Below are 17,442 nucleotides of genomic sequence, written 5' to 3'. Positions count from 1 at the left end.
ACATGTTCCTCATCATTCTATTTGATTTCCATTGGAGCCCGTTGGACCTTCACCGGGACGTGTTAATTCCATATCTAGAATTCTATACTAGTTACTAGAGCTCCTGGAGCAACATTCTGATGATTTTTGAAAGAATGAAGTGAGAGTAAAATCAAAAGAAACACATGCCATATACTTACTTTTAGGTGTCCAAAACTAAAACTCGAGTTCTTTTGTGGTACCCTCAAATGAATAATAGCCCTCAATTTCCGTCCATCCAAAGGCTCAAAACATTTCATACTTCTGTCGAAAACGTGAGAGGTATTATACATACCACTGTGGCCAATTTCGCACCAACTGGACAAAGGCTGTAGCCGGGCCCGGCCTAGTAGACGACCTGGCCCAATATATGGACCCTGGCCCATCACATGAGTTGTTCGGTACCAAGGAAGGGAACTGGCGTTTCTCAAAAAAAAAAAAAAAACTGGCCCTAACCCTCCTTCTTCCGCGATGTCGCTGAATGAGGTGCCGCCGGCGATTCTCGCCTTGGGCAACTCCAGCGCCACAGCCGCCGCGGCCCCTACCACCGGCATGTACGGAGAGATATCCACCTACCCTTCTACGCCACCCCCTTTTCCAACACTATTTGTCCCGGCCGCGCGTCTTTGACCTCACTGTCGATCCAATATCTTGTTGCACAGATCTTGTTGATGAATTTCAAAAGGCAAAGGATGGGGACGTGGATGAGTAGGTAGCACATGAAGATGCCTATTTTTTTTTATTCCTATTGCATTATGTTTGTTGTACAGATCTTCAGTTGACGGGGTCCCAGGGGACTGGATTCGCTGCAAGAACGGGCTGCGTCAGGGGGACCCCCTCTCCCCCTACCTGTTCATCCTTGTGGCTGATGTGCTCCAGCGTTTAATTCGTCAAGCTTGGGCCGGTGGCTCCCTGTCGCACCCTCTTGCCGAAGACACTCCCTGCCCTGTCCTACAATACGCGGACGATACCTTGATTCTTTGCAAAGCCTCCTCCAGCGCTGCTGCGTGCCTCCGTCGGGTGCTGGAAGACTTTGCGGCCGCCACAGGTTTGGCCATAAACTTCCATAAATCCTGCTTCATCCCCATGAATGTCGACCCCCTTGAGGCCGCGAACATGGCTGCCACACTAGGATGCCCCATCTCCTCCTTCCCCCAGTCGTACCTGGGTCTCCCGCTTTCCCCTACCAAACTCCCCAGCTCCGCCTATGCTCCCCTTCTCCTCTCTTTCGACCGTCGTCTCTCTGGTTGGCGCGCCCAACTGTTGTCCTCCGGGGGGAGGCTCGTTCTTTGTAATGCGGTTCTGAATAATCTTGCTACTTACTTTATGTGCTCGTACTTGCTTCCGCGTGGGGTTATTGACAGTATAGATAAGAGGCACCGCGCGTTTTTTTTGGACCGGGAAGGATTCTTGCTCTGGTGCTTGTTGTCTAACCGCTTGGGATAAGGTTGTTTTGTCTAAGCAGGAGGGCGGTTTCGGCGTCAAGGATCTCCACCGGCAGAACAGGTGCTTGCTTTTAAACTTTGTCCATCAGTTACACAATCCCACTATGTTGCCTTGGAAATCTTGGTTCTTTGCTCACTCAGGTCGTGATTTGGGGGAGCTCTCGGTGACCCCCTCTTTCCTGGAGAAGATTGTCCGGGAGTACCTTCCCCTGTACCGCGCGATCACCCGCGTCGCGATCCAGGATGGACGCTCCACGTCCTTCTGGTTGGACAAATGGCTGCCGGGCAGCCCCCTCGCCGAGCGCTTCCCCGCCCTCTTCTCCCACTGCACCCGCCTGCACGCCACGGTGGCGACCGTGGTTACTCGGGGGCTGGACCTGCAGCCCCGACTCTCCGCTGCGGCGGGGGCCGAGCTCTCGCTGATCCGCCAGATCATCGACGACATCCGCCTCACCCCCCTCCCCGACGACCGCGCCATCGACTCTACCTCGGCCCCCCGCTTCAGCTCGAGGGAGGCATATAGGATGCTCTCCCCCCAGCGCCCCAGAGACGAGTCGGCGTGCACCGCTTGGGCTCTACGCCTCCCGTCCAAGCTGAAGATATTCTCGTACCTCCTCGACATCGACCGGCTGAGCACCTGTGCTAACCTCTTCTACAAGAATTGTGCGCCATCTGAGATTTGTGCCTCCTGCCCCGTCGCTGAGACCAGGAGGCACCTGTTCTTCGACTGCAGCCTTGCCGCTTCGGTTTGGGCCCGTCTGGAGGCCCCAATCCCGGACGGGCTGTTCTCCATCTGGGATATCCGATCCCCCCTCCGGATTTCGGTCTCCGCCTGGCATACGGGAGTGGCGAAAACTCTCTGGGCCATTTGGAAAAGCCGGAATGATCTTGTCTTCAATGGGAGACCCTCGACCCCGAGTTCCACGTTGCTCCGAGCTTGCGATGACCTTGTGCTTTGGCGGTGGCGCCTACCGCCTGCCGACTGGGCTGACTTAGACACGCTGCGGTCTTACATGCTGGCTAAAGCGTGATTTGTTTTCAGCTCTCTCCCCCCCTGTACCTCTCACCTTGTGCTTGTGGACCGGCTGCTTGGCCATTCGAGATAATAAAACAAACGGTGGGGATCCCCCCCCCCCCCCCGTCAACCTCGAAAAAAAAAGTTGACGAGGTGAGATTTCTCAGCGGTTATTTACTTATTTTCCCATTCAATTGTATTTGGGAGAAACGGTCATGTTACTTCCAGTTTCAGATGGGTATTGTTAGTATGTTCACCCATTTAAATTTTCTCTACTTAGACATCGCTTATGCAATAATTATATAGGTGATAATGAACGATTTAACGATGAATTGCATAACACTTACCTTAATGTAGTGTCTTCTCCAAAAGGAGGCATCCCTAATTTGTATGTGATACTCTGCCAGCTAGAAGTGCTGTCAAGTAGATGATGACTTATAAATACATACCTTATATTATTTGTACATCCACTTGCTGTATGAGTGTATGTTTTATTATTATATATCAATTTTGGAGAAGAAATCAGTGGTGTTTTCGCTATTCTAATGTACAAAAAATGTATAGATTGCACGAGGTTGGGTTGATGCTCTTCAGTTTGGGGAAATTGTGTACTGTGTTTCAGTTAAAATTTGATGGAAGTTCTTCATCTTCAGTGCTACAGACCGCAGGTTATGATCTAATTTGTAGACATTCTGCTCATTCGAGTTAATATTTCTCTTGGTGTCACAACCATTTTTTATGTATCCACACTTCTTCATTACTTCCGATCCTTCCGTTCAGGACAATGATGTTTTGAGAAAATTTAGTGTGAGCAAGGTATCAGCTAATTTGTATGGAACACTCTTCTCAACCCACACCTCTTCATTACTTCTGATCCTTCATTCAGAACAATAACTACTTTGAACAGTTTTGAATAAATTCAGGCTGATTAAGTGACAGAAAGATGAGAAGATAAAAGTCATGGATAAGATATATTATTAATTGGACGCACGTAAGAGCAGGAAACTTCTTAAGTGATGCATGGAAAATATAGGACGATCAATTATAAGTTACCATCAAGTTATGTTGGTTGTTGCCACTCCCAATAGAGAGTGTTCAATTTCTATCTTCATTGTCTTGCAGTTATTAGAAAGGGAAATGTATGTTCAGTTTAGTATCCATCTTCTGTCACCTCATGTTTTTTTAATTCACCAGTTATGTTCTGTAATGACAATATTGACATGGAAACTTTGCCAGTATATCAACTAGCTAATGAGGATGTTTTCTATTTATTGTTATGAACTATATCTATATGTAACCAGAACTAAATTCATATTTTCCCTACTACCTACGGCTTTTGCATACAAGCACAGCTTCCAAACAGCATTATTCGGCAGTATTCACTACTAGGGAAAAGCCTATAGGTGGAGGCAAGTGGTGCCGGCGCACCACCATAGGCATGCGCCGGTGGAACTTGTTGCCGGCGTACCAGAAAATCGCCGCGCCGGCGATGCCTTCCCACTGCCGGCGCACCAGCTGGCACGATGCGCCGGCGCTATTTCCTGGCAACACCTCCCCCTAACTCGGCCAGGCCCAAGCATTGCCGGCGCACCAGCCCAGGAGCGCGCCGGCGGTAATTCTCTATTGCCGGCGCGCTCTTGGGCTGGTGCGCCGGCAATGCTTCGTGGGCCTGGTCTGGAGCAGATATAGCCGGATGGGCTATACACTGCCGGCGCACCCAGGTCCTGGTGCGCCGGCAGTAACCTGAGACTTATTACAGCCACCAACCAGCACTACCAAGCCACTACACTCACTCCTCATCCACACAACCCGACCCTTCTCCCAACCCACCTAATTTTTGCCCATTTCTATCCCAATTTTAGCCAATCTGACCAAACAAAATCATATTTTTTGAGCAAATCTTCCCTTCCTACATGCATCTCCCACATCCCTATGTAGATCTAGATCTATCTATCGCGCATTGACCGCTCAATCTAGATCTAGATCTAGTTCTAGATCTAGAAAGTCGGCTTCCATACGCCGTGGTAGCGGCGCGACGTCTCGATCTCGTTGACGAATATATCAAATAAATTGGTGATTAATGAACAAATTGAGGAATGAAATCGACTTATGTTGGACATTTGAAGCAAAGCTCTCGTGTGTGGCATATATATATGTTGTGCTTGTGCTTGTGTGTGTTGGCGTTGAAAATGAGTTGCCAACGTTGCGCCGAAATGTTGATTCTTTAAGTTTCCGTTTCGGCACATTTCTGGCGCTCCTATGTCCTACCGTGTAGGAAGGTCATGCCAAAATTTTCCGTGAAAACTACCGACGGATGCATGGTTCTAATGAATTATGTAATCTTACCATGCAGGCGATAATGGTTATCGAGATGAGTGAAAGCATCGTGATGAGATATCTGAAACACGCGATCATCGATATGTATGAAAATAACCGCACGGAGGTATTGTGTCCGTGCCGGAGATGCAAACGAGGGAAATGGTTTGACCCGTATTCAGGCAAATTGCAGGGGCACCTGCTCACTAATGGTTTCATGCATGGACACACTCAATGGATGAGTGATGATGGCGCGGAGGTCAATGGGGCGACGGCGGCAGGTGGTAAAAATGGCCGGCAAGAAGGAGGGCATCATGATATTGATGACGATGAAGAGTTTGTCACACATGACGATAACCTTGACGACGACAATAACCTTGACGACGACAATAACCTTGACGACGACGAAGAGGTGCCGCTAGCTTCAGTCGTGCGGGACCCTCATCTTCAAGATCTGCTTCTCGAAAAGACGAAAGGCGCCAAGCGGAAATCAAAGCTTGAGCAACTCGAGATAGACTCAAATACTCCGTTGTACGACTCAGGTCGTGGGTTGGGGGAGTCTCGCTTGAGAGTAGCTCTCGATGTGTTGCAGATGAAGGCGAAACACGGATGGACGGACACAAGCGTCGACGACATCCTGGAATACGTGAAAGATCTCCTTCCTGCCGGGAACACGTGTCCTGGTAGTCTAGCCGAGGCCAAGAGAATCATGTGCCCTCTCGACTTACCCCACGAAAATTATCACGCCTGCATCAACGACTGTATCATGTATCGCAAGGAGCACATGGACAAGACCAAATGTCCTGTGTGTGAAGCTGAACGGTACAAGAAAGGGAAGAAGAAAGCTCCTCGGAAAGTTGTGTGGTACTTCCCTCTCGCCCCCCGGCTTCAACGGTTCTACGCGGACCGCAAGGAAGCAAATCTCATGCGCTGGCACGCAGAAAGAAAGGAGGCAGTGTTGAATGATAAAGAGCGGATTGAGCACCCGGTCTTTGACGCACCCTTCGGATGCAAGCCAGTGGAAAGCATTAGACAATGAATTCGGAAGTTTTGGGGCAGATCCCAGAAACATCAGGTTGGGTGCGAGCACGGACGGATTCAATCCGTTCGGAAACCAGAGCAGCACACATAGCACATGGCCCGTGTTTGTATGGATCTACAACCTCCCGCCCTGGCTGTGCATGAAGAGGAAGTACATACAGATGAGTATGCTAATTCAAGGGCCGACACAGCCAGGAAACGATATCAACATGTATCTCGAACTATTAAAGGAGGAGCTTGAAACATTGTGGGCGGAGGAAGGGGTAGATACATGGGACGCCGTCGCGGAAGAATATTTCCCTTTGAGAGCCGCGTTGATCACGACGGTGCAGGACTACCTCGGATACGGTTACATTTCGTGCCAGGTGTGCCATGGACACAGGGCATATGTCAGGTGCATGGAAGAGACGATGTTTTTGCAGCTTGGTAAGGATCCCAGCTCTTCGAAAACAGTTTACATGGGGCATCGAAGGTGGCTACAGAAGACTGACCCGTGGAGAAAGCGTGGAGATCTGTTCGATGGTACAAATGAACCCCGAGGACCTCCACGTAAGAAGAGCGGCGAAGAGATCGATACATTACTGAAAGGTTGGAAGGAGTGCCCTGCGCCGGGAAAGATTCGTCAAAAGCCTGGAGAGAAGAAGAAGAAAAAGGAAACGACGCCGCTCATTGGTGTATGAAAAAGGAGGTCCGTGTTTTGGGACTTGCCGTACTGGAAAATTCTCGATACACCTCACTGCCTTGATGTCATGCATATTACAAAGAACGTGTGCGTGAGCTTGCTTGGCACTCTTCTCAACATGCCGGACCGGACCAAAGATGGGCCGAAAGCAAGACATGACCTGAAAGTTTTGGGCATCAGGGAAGAGCTTCAGATCCCGCCAGCCCAAGAGGGACAGTCGGAGGAGGAGGCGGACGGTGGTCAGAAGCGCAAAAGGATTAAGCAGCCAGACTATTACTGTCCCCCCTCCTGCTTCACTTTTAGTCCGGCCGAGGTCGATCAATTTTTCAATTGCCTTCTAGGAGTCAGAGTGCCCTTCGGTTACTCCGGGCTAATAAGCAGATACATGGACCCCAAGAAACGAAACTTCAGCGGCATGAAGTCTCATGACTGTCACGTGATGATGACGCAGATTCTTCCGGTTGCAATCCGAGGTATAATGGATGACCATGTCCGTGCAACGCTGACTGGGCTCTATAACTTCTTCGACGTCATAACTCGGAAGTCGATAAGCGTGAAGAAACTCGCAAGGCTCCAGGAAGAGATCGTGGTGATCCTATGTGAGCTTGAGATGTACTTCCCGCCTGCATTCTTTGACGTGATGGTCCATCTGTTGGTCCATATCATGGATGATATCGTCAGTCTAGGGCCGGCATTCTTACACAACATGATGCCGTTTGAAAGAATGAATGGGGTCATTAAAGGATACGTTCGTAACAGGTCACATCCGGATGGAAGCATCGTACAGGGCTGGCTCACCGAAGAGTGCATCTCTTTCTGCACGAATTATCTAGACATCGAGGACCCTGTTGGTTTGCCTCAAAACAAGCACCTCCGCAGGTTCGAGGGAGTAGGCCACAAAAATGGAAGGAAGGAACTGCACGTGCACATGTCTGGTCGGACTTCCGACTTTGACAGGGCCAACTTAGTAGCGCTACAACACATTGACTTGATCGATCCTTGGTTGAAAGAGCACAAAACCATGATAGAGAACAGTGGCAAGCCGATGATGACGGAAGCAGAAATATACAGAGAGCACAACTCCTCTTTCGCGCGCTGGTTCAAAGACCACATTGATGCTAATCCCCCACCAATGGATTCTGACAAGGATAAACTAGTATTGGCCTTGTCACATGGCCCCGCGCCCAACATCATGACTTAGCAAACGTACGATATCAACGGGTACACATTCTACACGGAAGAAAAAGACAAGAACAGTGTTTACCAGAACTCAGGGGTAACCATGGATTCCTGGACGGGTGACGTAAAGACTAGATACTACGGAAGAATCGAGGAAATCTGGGAGCTTAGCTACGCTGGGGAGAAAGTGCCGATGTTCCGTATCAGATGGGCTAAGAGCGTCACAAAAGAAGACCGGTATTTCACCACCATGTTTCTACCCGAAGCCAACAAATCAAAGTCCACGAACGCCACCGCGCAGAATGAGCCATGGGTACTGGCGGAACACGTGCACCAATGCTTCTTCATAACTGACCCATCCAGGCCTAGCCGTGTTATCGTGAGGAGAGGCAAGAGGACCATCGTCGGAATGGATGGAGTCGCCAACGAGGAAGACTTCGAAGGACAAGTCGGAGACCCAATGATGGAAGAATCCGAGGACAAAGACACAACATACACCACAAGAAGAAGCAGAACCACGCTACCGAGGTCAGGTCGACCCTTCAAAAGAAGAAATCACGACACGGGGCTAAATTATTCAACGATGAGCAAGAAAAGCAAGAAGAAAGCGAAACACTCTTCTCAATCGATGATGTAAAACTTTATTTGCAATCTATAACTCATATTTTGTGTAATTCATAACTACTCATATGGTCATGGCCAATATTTTATGTATGACTAATTAATATTGTGTTGGTCAATATTTTGTGTGTATGTAACTCACATATATATCTTTTTGTTTTTGCATAATTAATAACACTCATGCATATTTGCTTTGTTTTCCTATAACTCAAATATAATAGTCATGTATGTATAACTCACATATGTGAATAAAGAAACATAAAATAAAGAAAACTAAAAGAAAAAAGGAAATAAAAGAATAACCAGAGCCTAGCTATCTGTGGATTGGGTTAAGTCGTAGCTATAGCAGACTAGTCTTATTGCCGGCGCACCAGGGTATTGGTTCGCCGGGGTCCCCGGCGAACCAATACCCTGGTGCGCCGGCAATAAGACTAGTCATATGACTTAGTCGTTTCGGCCGAAACCCATCTCTTCCCCAAACCATCTCTCACAACCCTAGCTAACCGCACCGCCACCGTCGCGCCACCGCCGCACCCGAGCCGCCGAGAGGAGGAGAGCCACCGAGAGGAGGAGGAGCAGGTGTCGCCACACCGTCGCCTCGGAGAGGAGGATCGAGCAGGCGCCGGCCATCGTCGCCACCATCGCGGCGGAGGAGGAGGAGGGCGTCGCACACGCGCCGGCCACCATCGCCACCGTCGGTAAGAATCGCCCCTCTCCCTTCCCCTCATCCTTCCCCGACGCCGCCAGGATCTCCTCCACCTTCCCCTCCCCTCCCCCTCTTCCTTCCCCTGTCCCTCCCCCAAATTCCCCTCTCTGCATCAGTTCTTGCAGTAGCCGAATTTTGCAGTAGCCAAATTCTTGCAGTAGTAATATGTAAATGGGGGAATTGGATGCTCCTGTTACTGTCACATTCAAAAACCATGCCCTAATTTTAGTTCTTGCATGCAGTAGCCGAATTTTGCACACACTGCCATGCATTCTCAACATGTTTGATGATTTAGGGTTCATTTAATACCCTAAATCTATCTCACTGATGTGGTTAACATTGCAAGAATGATAACCTGTATACATGTGTATTAAATGATTTTAGTTCATTATTGCTAGCTAGTTGATTTAGTTGCAGGTTGCAGTAGCTAAAATGTGATAAAACGAAGCTGCTACTGTAATGAAAATGAAAATGCAGTAGCAAGGTTAAATGAAATGATGAAATGATGTTAGCAATTCTCTGGTTCATTTAGCTAAAATGCAAAAAAAATTACTTGCAGTAGCAAGGCTAAATTAGTTTTGTTGCAGTAGCAAGGCTAAATTAGTTTTCTTGCAGTAGCTAGGTTCATTTAGTTCATAAAAAGAACAAGTGTTCTCTGGTTTGAAAAAACAAAAGAAAATGAATTTTTTATCTGGTTTGAAATTTAGTTCATTTAGCTAGGCTCCTATTGTTTTATATATTGATCAAAATAAAAATGACCCCGGGCAGAGAGTTCTCTGGTTTAAGCAATGAGATAAAAGTGATGTTGCCTGATGATTTACTTGATTTACTTGATGGATTGCATTGCATTGCATATAGAAAGAATGTTCCCTGGTTGCATTGCATTGCATTCATATAGTTCTCTGGTTTAAAAATGCTACTCCATTTATTCTCTGGATCAAAAAAGAAAGAATGCTACTGCATTTATTCTCTGGTTTAATAATGCTTAATGAAAAAATGTACAAACCCACCAAGGCCCTTCTGCTTGATGCACCAGTTTTGGATTATGGTTATTTAGTTCATAAATGATTTGTTAGCAGTAGGATTTAAATGCTGATGGTTTTTACAAGCTCTGTATGTTGTATGCTCTCTGCCATAGAGTAGCTCCTGATGTAAATGCTGATGGTTTTTACAAGCTGATTTAAATGCTGATGGTTTTTAAATGCTGATGGTTTTTACAAGCTCTTGATGCATTCATTCTCTGGTTAGCAGTAGGATTTAAATGATGATGGTTTTTACAAGCTCTTGATGCCAAAGAGTAGCTCTTGATGCTGATGTAGCCAGAGAGTAGCTCCTGATGTAGCCAGAGATGTTGCTGCTACTATTGTTGTTGGTTAAATGCTGCTGCTACTATTGTTGTTGGTTAAATGCTGCTGCTACTATTGTTGTTGGTTCATCTCATGTGGGCTGGCTGAAATAAATTTTAGCAAATTTTACTTGATGGATTCTTGTGAGCTTTAGATTATGGTTATTTAGTTCATAAATGATTTGTGCTGATGGTTTACATGAAAAATTCAGTAGCTACTGGTATAAAAAATGATGAAATGAACACTTTAGGGTTTAATTCATTCTCTGGTTCATTTAAAACAAAATGAAAATGATGTACATGGTTCTCTGGAAATGAATTGGGGTTTTTTATTATAGTGGAAATGGTGATGGTTGAGCTAAATGAACATGCTGATTATGGTGATGGTTGAGCTCCGGTGAAAATGAAGTTGTTATATATATGTTTGCATTTCTGTTACAGGGATTGAGTTGCTATTGAGTGCCGGAATGTCGATTCATTTCCGTTCCGGCAATTCTAGCACTCGGCATGACCAATTTTTAGCAAAGGTCATGCCGAATTTTTCCGTGAATTCTAAATCTTTTTCATCTTCTATTAGTGCAAGCCACCATATGGCGTCTCAAGAAGAATTAGAGGAGCACTACAATAGGCACTTCTTTAGGACGGAGGAGGATGCCGAGGCCACTGGTGTTGGCGGCGACGAGGACCATGAGATGGAGGATGACGCTGGGGGTAGTGCCGACGAGCCAAGCGGCAACGAGGCAAGCGACGCCGCCGGGGGTAGTACCTAAGCGCCAAGCGGCGACGAGGCAACCGGCGCCGCCGGGGGTGGCGGCGAGACAAGCGGCGACGATCCTAGCGGCGCCGCCGGGAGTAGTGGCACTGGGACAAGTGGTTTCAAGAGGCCGCGGAAGGCAAGGCGCCAAAACACGGTCGGCACCGGCAGAGACACAGTCAAAGAGGTGGACCCCGCCAGTGGTTTGCCGGTGGAGCCTAAGGATGTTGCCAAGGGGTACGGCAACCAACTGGCATGTATCCTCCGAGAGGTCATCAATCTCAACGAGACGGACCTCCGAGCTGAGAACAAAGCGCCTTTGCGAGCCCAGCTCATTGCGAGGTTGCACGCACGATACAAGTTCCTAGGCGACTACACCTCCAGTCATCAAACCAACAACATTGTGAACTCACAAGCCCTCCTGAAGTTCACCAAACACCTCAGCAGCTATAAGTACATGGTGCGGAAGCTGATTGCTGAGGTCAAAGGTTTCGAAGAGGTCCACTCCGCCTTTCCGCATGTCTCCCAGGCGGACTTTGATGCTTTTGTGGCCAATGAAGAGCTACAAGCAACCAAGAATCGCAAGTTGTGGGGGAAGGAAATGCGGGAGCTTAACATCGGCAACCACAACCTTGGGAGCCGTGGGTACGAGGGAAAGGAGCCCTATTGGGCGAAGGAGGCATTGAGAACCCCTGGCTCAAGTACAAGGACCCGCTTGAAAGAAGATTCATCAGGTCCCGGTACCATAAGAAGAAACTAACCGGGGAACTTGTCACTGACCCGAAGGTCGTAACCGACATAATTTGGTTCACGAACGACAAGAAGGTCCTGGCGTTGGAGAAAAAACTGGTAAGCAATTTACCGGTTTAATTAGATCAAATATCGTTCATATAATAGTAGCAACATTTCTAAATGGTTCGCGTTTCTTCCGCAGGAAGAAGAAAGACAAAGACTTTCTCAATGTGACGAAGGCTCCTCCTCCCAGGCGTCGACGGGCAGGGTAGCCTGGGACAAGCCTCTCGTACGGGCGCTAAACATCGTTAATGAGCATTCACCGATGAGAAGGCCGCATAGAGGCCGTGTGGCTGGCGCCGGTACAGGCTACAAGCATGGTCACTACGGCTTGTCGTCTGCGGCCGATAAAAATGCGCGCAGTGAGAGGAAGCAGCGGGAGGCGGAGGAAATGAGGGAGTCAATCCTAGCCCAAGTCCAAGCTGGTTTGGTACCGCAACTGGTACCGCAACTCAAAGCTACGCTCGTACCTGAAGTCAAAGCTGAAGTCGCCGCTTCAGCCCAAGCAGATTTCGACGCTCTACACGCGTGGTATGAGGGTGGCAAACAAGGCCCCCCCCCCCCCCCCCCGAAAATGCAAGTGGTTAGCTTCGACGGAAGCAACTCGATGGCGCCGCCGTCCGCTGGCAATGACAATGTTATAATGGAGACTCCTCCGGCCGCCGGCAATGTCGCTGGTGCTAGGGATTCACCGTCCATGCCGGGTAGCAGCCCCTCCGTCACTTGCACGCCCGCCGCCGCATGTGCCGGCCCGTCGACATTAGCCGAGCTCAACGCCCTCACGGTAATTAACTAATGTGTACATCAAGTTAATATATTAGTTTCGTTATCCTTGCCCTCTCTCTAACGCCATACACATGTTCTCGCATGTGCTCTCAACGCCTGATACGTCTCCAACGTATCTATAATTTCCGATGTTCCATGCTTGTTTTATGACAATACCAACATGTTTTGTTCACACTTTATATCATTTTTATGCGTTTTCCGGAACTAACCTATTGACGAGATGCCGAGAGGCCAGTTGCTGTTTTCTGCTGTTTTTGGTTTCAGAAATCCTAGTAACGAAATATTCTCGGAATCGGACGAAATCAACGCCCAGGTTCCTATTTTTCCCGGAACCATCCAGAACACACGAGAAGGGCCAGAGAAGGGGGAGAGGGCCACCAGACCACACCCCGGCGCGGCCAGGGGGGGGGGGGGCGCCCCCCTATGGTCTGGGCAGCCCAGGCCCCCTCCGACTCCGACTCTTCGCCTATTTAAGCCGTCGTGACCTAAAACCTCGATACCAATTGACGAAACTCCAGAAAGACTCCAGGGGCGCCGCCGCCATCGCGAAACTCCAATTCGGGGGACAGAACTCTCTGTTCCGGCACCCTGCCGGACGGGGAATTGCCCCCGGAGCCATCTTCACCGCCATCTTCACCGCCATCGCTGCCCCCATGATGAGGAGGGAGTAATTCACCCCTGAGGCTGAGGGCTTCGCTGTAGCTATGTGGTTCATCTCTCTCCCATGTACCTCAATACAATAATCTCATGAGCTGCTTTACATGATTGAGATTCATATGAGTTTTGTATCACAATTTATCTATGTGCTACTCTAGATGTTATTAAAGTAGTTCTATTCCTCCTGCACGTGTGTAAAGGTGACTAGTGTGTGCACCGTGTGGTTCTTGTCGTAGGCTATGATCATGATCTCTTGTAGATTGTGGAGTTAATTATTACTATGATGGTATTGATGTGATCTATTCCTCCTACATATGCATGAAGGCGATAGTGTGCATGCTATGTTAGTACTTGGTTTAGTCTTTTGATCTATCTTACACTATAAGGTTACTAAATATGAACAAATTGTGGAGCTTGTTAACTCCGGCATTGAGGGTTCGTGTAATCCTACGCAATGCGTTCATCATCCAACAAAAGTGTAGAGTATGCATTTATCTATTCTGTTATGTGATCAATGTTGAGAGTGTCCACTAGTGAAAGTGTAATCCCTAGGCCTTGTTCCTAAATACTGCTATCACCGCTGCTTGTTTCTTGTTTCTTTGCGTTACTACTGCTGCAATTCTACCACCATCAACTACACACCATCAAGCTATTTTCTGGCACCGTTGCTACTGCTCATACTTATTCATACCACCTGTATTTCACTATCTCTTCGCCGAACTAGTGCACCTATTAGGTGTGTTGGGGACACAAGAGACTTCTTGCTTTGTGGTTGCAGGGTTGCATGAGAGGGATATCTTTGACCTCTTCCTCCCTGAGTTCGATAAACCTTGGGTGATCCACTTAAGGGAAAACTTGCTGCTGTTCTACAAACCTCTGCTCTTGGAGGCCCAACACTGTCTATAGGAAAGGAGGGGGAACGTAGACATCAAGCACTTTTACGGCGCCGTTGCTTGCAGTGAGGAAAGGTAAAAGGCACTCATACTCCGGTTCCAGGTAAAGTACTTTTCTGGCGCCATTGTGTTTGTGCTCGAAGCTATTTCCTTTAGATCCTGCAATTGCAACTTTTTGTTTCTTGTTTACACTAGTTAGGCATAAGGGAAAACAACAAAAAAATTAGTGAGCTTTTGAATCTTTTTCTTGATTTAGAATTGTTTGATGCGAAAATTAAAAAACCTATGGAACCTTATTTGCATGCTAGTAGCGATGTTATTAGTATGAATGCAATTACTGCTAATGCTATGAAGAAGTCTAAGCTTGGGGAAGCTAGTTTTTGTGGTCTTTTTAGCTTCCCATCTTTAGGGGAGAAAATTTGTTACGATAATGCTTTATCTCCCATATGCGATAACTCTAATAATGCTTCCGATATTTTAACTCAACCTGCTGAATGTATTCCGTATAAAATACCCATGAAAATTATTGAACGTGTTATGGCCAACCACTCAAAAGGGGATGGACCTTTCCATCCTATAGATCATTTCTTGTTTTTGCACGAATTATGTGGGTTATTCAAGTGTGCAGGTATCTCTATGGATGAAGTGAGGAAGAAGCTATTCTCTGTTTTTGTGCGGTAAAGCAGCGCATTGGTATAAATTGTTGGAGAATAGGCATTCTCTTGGTTGGGAGGAAATTGCATCTCTCTTTTATTCTAAATTTTATCCTCCGCATGAAGTGCATATTGATAGGAATTATATTTATAACTTTTATCCTCGTGATGGAGAGAGTATTTCTCAAGCGTGGGGGAGATTGAAATCTCTAATGCTCAAATGTCCCATTCATGAGCTCCCCCGTAATGTTATTGTTAACAATTTTTATGCGAGACTTTCAGGACAACACAAGGACTATCTGGATGCCTGTTCGGAGGGATCTTTCACAAGCAAGGAGATTGAAGCTAGGTGGGATCTTCTTGATCGGATTGAGGACAACGCTGAAGGATGGGAGAACGACAAAGGTAAAGAGTCAGGTATAAATTATGATTATGAATGCATTGAAGCTTTTATGGATACCGATAAATTTCGAAATATGAGAGCTACTTATGGTCTTGACTCTCAAGTTGCTGCAAATCTTTATAAAGCCTTTGCTTCTCATTTTGAATTACCTAAAAATAATTTTGATAAGTATCATGAACCTTTTAAAGAGGCTTGCATGAAGAATGAAATTGTTGTTAATCATTGCAATAAGCATGCTCAAACTCCTAAGAATGCTATTTCCTATAAGCATGTTAATTTTTGTGGAATACATAGACCTTGTGGAATTAATCAAATCAAAGATGAATATTGTATCCATCATGCTAATGAAAAAACTAGAAAGTGGTTTAGGGCTCTAGATGATCTTGGTAAAAAAGTTTGTGCCCTGTATCCTTTTATTTGTGAAGTTTGCCATGAAGTGGGTCATTTTAATTTTCAATGCTCCTCCAGTGATATATTGAACCCAATGAGTGCTGCAAATTTGTATTGTGATGATGAAATTACTCCTAATCAGCATGATGAACTTACTTTATTTTTGGGGTGTGAAGAATTGTCGAGAAAAATCTCTTTGTTACATATGAGTGATCTTGATATTGATGATGTCCTGCATGGGTGTTTTTCTTATTGCATTGATAATAGCCATACAAATACTTACATACAAAATATCTTAGAAGATGACACCTTGCCAAAATATGATAGGAATTTCTTTGTGTGTTTTCAACTAATTAATGAAAAGGAGGGATTCCCCCAAGTTTCTTCTATTGTTTCTGAAAGTAAATCAGGTTATGCGGACAAGCCACCCTTCAAGCCTCTTCCACCTAAAGAAGGGAACGAGGAGAAGGAAGAGAAGAAGAAGAAGGGAACGAAGAAGAAGAAGAAGAAGAAGAAGGGGAATAAAAAGAAAGAGGTAACATCATATCCCCGGGTATATGAGATAACAATAGGTAACCGTAAGTATGTTGCTCCTAATGATTATTGTGATAATGAATCTGAATATGATGATCTTCCTATGCCCTTTACATACATTAGCAATCATGATTTGAATGAGCACACTACTTTTGATATTGCAAATCTCTGGGAAATTAATTCTGAAAATGATGATGATAATAATTGCCATAGTGTCAGTGCTATCCATGCTTCCTCCCATAATGATATAGAAAGCTCTAAGCTTGGGGAAGAGGTGTTTGCAAATCCTTTAGCTACTGGTCATTATGTTCTTGATACATCTCCTTCTAATAACAATAATGGTGTGGACACAGATAAACCGATTGTGAAGGATAACTATTCTATTTCTTATGATGACACTATGCCTCCGATCTCTAATGATTATTATAAAGAATGCTATGATATAGGTTCTAACTATCCTTATGAAACTTGTCATAGTCATGATTGGATTACCAAAAACAATTCCCTTAATATGCAACTTGTTTACCATGTTCAAATTCTTGATAATAATCTTGCTCCAATTACTATTAATGAGAATAACTCTTCTTATGCCAAAATTAATGATACTTCTATGCATATGAACCATGATAAGAATGTTTTAAGTGATGGGTATATTGTGGATTTCATCAATGATGCTACTGAAAGTTATTATGAGAGAGGAAAATATGGTTATATGCATCTTAATAATATTAAGTTTCCCCTCTTTATGTTGAGAATCTTGAAGTTACTCGTGTTTAATCCTCTTATGCTTGTCACTTTGTTCTTCATGAATTCATTTGTGTACAAGATTCCTCTTCATAGGAAGCATGTTAGACTTAAATTTGTTTTGAATTTGCCTCTTGAAGCTCTCTTTTGCTTCAAATACTATTTCCCGCGAATGGATTATTAAAACTGCTGAGCCCATCTTAATGGCTATAAAGAAAGAACTTCTTGGGAGATAACCCATGTGTTATTTTGCTACAGTACTTTGTTTTATATTTGTGTCTTGGAAGTTGTTTACTACTGTAGCAACCTCTCCTTATTTTAGTTTTGTGTTTGGTTGTGCCAAGTGAAGCCTCTAATCGAAGGTTGATACTAGATTTGGATTTCTGCACAGAAACAGATTTCTATCTGTCACGAATCTGGGATTTGCTCTCTGTAGAAAAATCAGAAAAATATGCCAATTTACGTGCG

The 17,442-nt window shown here is 45.8% G+C and overlaps 1 protein-coding gene across 1 annotated transcript; it reads left to right on the top strand.

Moving 5' to 3' along the window:
- Nucleotides 1-489: 489 nt before the first annotated feature.
- Nucleotides 490-2,494, top strand: LOC127303742 (uncharacterized). Its single transcript, XM_051334447.1, has 3 exons — nucleotides 490-572; nucleotides 789-1,186; nucleotides 1,605-2,494. The coding sequence occupies exons 1-3, from the start codon at nucleotides 490-492 to the stop codon at nucleotides 2,492-2,494; spliced, it is 1,371 nt and encodes a 456-aa protein (XP_051190407.1).
- The last annotated feature ends 14,948 nt before the right edge of the window (nucleotides 2,495-17,442 follow it).

Source organism: Lolium perenne, chromosome 5, assembly GCF_019359855.2.
Source record: "Lolium perenne isolate Kyuss_39 chromosome 5, Kyuss_2.0, whole genome shotgun sequence".
Lineage (NCBI taxonomy): Eukaryota > Viridiplantae > Streptophyta > Magnoliopsida > Poales > Poaceae > Lolium > Lolium perenne.
This window is presented reverse-complemented; position numbering and strand designations above follow the sequence as displayed.